The sequence below is a fragment of the Galeopterus variegatus genome, unplaced genomic scaffold, assembly GCF_000696425.1.
Source record: "Galeopterus variegatus unplaced genomic scaffold, G_variegatus-3.0.2 Scaffold10093, whole genome shotgun sequence".
Classification (NCBI taxonomy): domain Eukaryota; kingdom Metazoa; phylum Chordata; class Mammalia; order Dermoptera; family Cynocephalidae; genus Galeopterus; species Galeopterus variegatus.
The window spans coordinates 32,082-36,256 of NW_007736204.1; the positions used below are offsets into that span (position 1 = coordinate 32,082).

General features: G+C 32.6%; 1 protein-coding gene across 1 annotated transcript in view; it reads right to left on the reverse strand.

The window, feature by feature from the left end:
• CCDC102B (coiled-coil domain containing 102B) overlaps positions 1–3,399 on the reverse strand; it is a 22,106-nt gene extending 18,707 nt beyond the window's left edge. Inside the window, exons 1-2 of the mRNA XM_008594075.1 lie at positions 2,794–3,399; positions 686–897 (exon numbers count right to left, since the gene is read on the reverse strand). Coding sequence (XP_008592297.1) covers positions 686–897; positions 2,794–3,399 — 818 coding nt within the window. The remainder of the gene's footprint in view (positions 1–685; positions 898–2,793) is intronic.
• Between the last annotated feature and the right edge of the window lie 776 nt (positions 3,400–4,175).

Sequence of the window (4,175 nt, forward strand, 5' to 3'; positions counted from 1 at the left end):
GGACCTAGAGAGAATTATATTAAGTGAAACAAGTCAGGCTCAGAAAGAGAAATATCACATGGTCTCACTTATTTGTGGGAGCTAAAAATAAATAAACAAATACACAAAAAAACAGGGGTGGGGAGGGAAGAAGACATAACAATTACAATTCCTTGAAGTTGATATGACAAGGGAACAGAAAGGACATTGTTGGGAGGGAGGAGGGAGAAGGAGGAGGGAGGGAGGTTTCAGTAATGGGCCACAATAATCAACCACATTGTATATTGACAAAATAAAATAAAATTTGCAAGAAAAAAATACCTCACAAAATTGTGATTTGTCCATTATTAATATTGACATATTTCTTATTCACACACTGAAGTCCAAGAATGCTGTAAAAAATTACATAATACACTGTATATTTTAAACATATATATTAAGTATTTAAATATAATTAAAGTGAATCTACCAGAAATAACAACATAGGATAAAAGTCTATTTAAAAGAATGGTAAAGATTAACAAGATATAAATTACTTTTTGAAATTCAAAATATGAACATATGTCAAACTAATTTTTTTAAATCTTAAAATTTAATGACTAAACATGGGTAAAATACATTATCAAATGGCCGCTTTATCAGACTTAACAATTTTAAGAGGTTTAAAACTCAGACTTGATTAAGGAAGACCACGATTAGTACTTACTCTCTTTCCTTCCATAAGATTTTTTGGAACTCATCCAAATGTACCTGCAAAGCTGCAATTTCAGTTATTTCATTTTCCAATGACAGATTTATTGCCTGTCCTCTTAGCCCAGGTTTCATTACACAGTTTCCAGAACGACCATTCTTGTATAAATCTAGATTGGGATTTATTTCCTCATTTAATCTTAATGAGTCAATAACCACACTTTCTTCCTAAAAAACAAAAAAACAATTATTACTGATGAATATGTAATTCCTCAGTTGAAAAAACATGAAGAAAAATATTTTTGAAAAGAAATAAATGTTATAATAAAATAAATTCATATTTTAATTCGTTGTTATTTCCTGAGTGTTACTACATGGCCAAACTAACTTGAATTCTTCTTCAAACTTATTTTTCTTCCCATGTTCTACCTTATTTTAATAAAATACATTTTTAAAAATATCTGCTTTATCTTTTAGTTTGTTTTCTTTTTCTATCCACAGCTAAAAGTAACAATGAATAAACAGCTGTAAGAGTTTTCTTTTCTAAATAAGTTTCTGTATTCCTCTTTAAAGTCTTTCTTTTTTAGTCACAAGGCACTTGAGAGTTTTAAGATAAAAACAACTGATTATTTTCAGCATTTTTTGGAGGACAGGATAGAGAGAATTTTCAGAAAGCTCTTGAATATTTTTAACAGGCTTGTTTATTAAAATTCAGTTTACTAGACAAATCTCAAATAGAATTTAAGGGGACCTTTTAATAAATACAGGAATCAATTACCAGAGCAGTACACTGCACCAAAAATCCTATGTTATAATTCCAAAACTTCACTGAACTCATGTGTAGATATTTGTCTAAAATTTAGATCTGCCCTGGTTTATGGGTTTTAAATGAAATAAAACCAAGTTCAAATAAAATCTCAATGATAATTCACCTTTAGCATTTTTAAAATAGTATGATCCACCAATTAATTCTTTCAAGAATTAATATTGTGGTTATTTATACTATCTTGAAAACAATAAAATAAGACGTGTTGTCACCCTTGGAAAATACTGTGTTCAGACGAACTATACATGCAAGGTATCTTTCTCATTAGAAAAAGCTGATTAAACATCTTATGCAACTAATACTTCGTTTCCTACCATCAGGAGAAATTTTACCTATTTTTTTTCCCAAAGAAACTTCTAATAAATACCTATTTTATATGATTTGTTATTGACACTGATAAGAAAGATGTTCCAAATGAAATCCCCAAATATTAAAAATTTCCCAACATAATACATGTGAAGATAATTCTTCATTTCCTCAAATGCAGAGCTTAGTGGCTTTTAATAATAAAGACATATCTTATGGTATGATTTGTTATTGACACTGATAAGAAAGATGTTCCAAATGAAATCCCCAAATATTAAAAATTTCCCAACATAATACATGTGAAGAAAATTCTTCATTTCCTCAAATGCAGAGCTTAGTGGCTTTTAATAATAAAGACATATCTTATGGATTGAGTGTACCTTATGTGAGCTATGTTTCCTTATCCCCATCACCGCATTCAAATACATACATTAACACAACTGAATTTTGAAAATATATACCTTTTTGACAAAGATGTACACAAAGGTATTAGTAGCCTAGACTGTCAAGTTAAAAAAAAAATTTTTTTTTAAAGAAAAATACCCTATAAACATTTCAACTTACATAAATTAAACTTTATCATAGGTACGTAAGTATAGGAAAAAACAGTGTTTATAGGGGTCGGTACTAAGGGGGTTTCAGGCAACCACTGGAGGTCTTGAACACATCTCCCAGGGATAAGGAAGGAGGGAGTACTGCACAGGGAAAAGATGATGTGAAGACGCAGGGAGAAGATGGCATATGTAAGTCAAGAAAAGACGCCTCAGAAGAAACCAACCCTCCTGGCATCTTGATCATGGACTTCTAGTCTGTACAACTGTAAGAAAATAAATTTTTTGCTTAAGCCACTCAGACTGTGGTACTTTGTTATGGCAGCCCTAGCAGAATAATACTGTCACCAATGGTTTGTCACCTTCCTTCACTCTATGGCATTTTAAAATGCATGTGATCTCTGGATTTCTCAGTGGTTTTGTTTCTTTGTTTGTTCTTACCTTACTATTTGTGTTCTCCTTTGTAGGAAATTGTCTTTTTACCAAACACCCTCTGACAGAATCACACTTTTGTGAACTCATTTGGAATTGGTCTCTGTGTTCATAGGACACTTCTATGTGACTAGGAAGCTTCAGGTCCTGGGTAACATTAGCTTCCAATGCCTCCTTTTGAGGTGGCAAACTTTGTTGCTTTTTCAGTGCACTCAGTTCTTTCATTGTCATCTCTAATTTTATTCTGAGTTGTCTTCCTTCCTCCCTGGCACTGTTTCTTTCGGCTCGAACTTTACTCCATTTTTCTCTCCAATTGGCAGTGCAGTCTGACCACCACCGCATGGTCTTTTCCATCTGAGCAGCTCTGGCCTTGACTTCTTCAAGTTCATGCAGGCGAAGTTCTTCACAAATATCCCATCCACTGGTGTTATATGAGTGAGCACAGAAATTGTGGGCAGCATGAGATTGTAGCCCATAATATGGCAAGTTGCAATTACAGGTATCCCTGGGGGATAAGGCAGGTGGTACCATCTCACAGCGTTGTTTAATTGATGACTGCTGCATCTGGAAGATTTGTGTTTCCTCAATTAATCGATGAATGGACTCTAAATTCATATTTATCCTTTAAGACCTAAGACCTTTAAGACCTAAGAAAAAACAGAAGACATAATTATACATTTGAATTTCCCTTGCAATTATAAAATATTCAAAAAAAAAATTTTAAGTTGATGAAAAAATGCATCTTTTCGAAATAACGTATTTTCTTTTCCAGTGTAAGAAAAATAAAGAATTTATACATTTTTAATTATCCTCAGAGAAACAGAAATCACTCATATTAAATTTTGCCGAATACAAATAAAAATGTAAAGATGCAATTAGGGATAGCATTTGATGAGTAATTCATTTCAACAAATCCAATTCTACTTAGATAATGTTTATTGTAACATTGCCCGCTACAAAATAAAAATTGTAATTTACTGTTTACTAACTACACAATGGTCCCCTTTTGACCTGCTAACTAAACCCCTATTTGATCAGGTAGAATACAGAATTCATTGATTTCTGGTAGCATAAGCTCCCATCCCAAACCCAAAAGCTAAATTGTGATTAGTCTTTATCTTCCACTATGACCTTTGTTTACTGACTATTCACTAGTCTCAAGGCAGGCATGTGATCTGGTTCTGGCTGATGAGATTTGAGAATGTCTACTGGGAAGATTTCCTATCTAAGAAAAATGAGAACATCAGAATGAGAAACCCTGTTTCCTTTTCCTTTTTCCTGTTTGAACAAGGACATGGGTCTGGAAGAAGTTAGTATAACAACCATCCCATAACATTTAAAATGGTAGAACAGAAAGATAAAAAGAGCCTGATTTAATGACCTGGAATGCA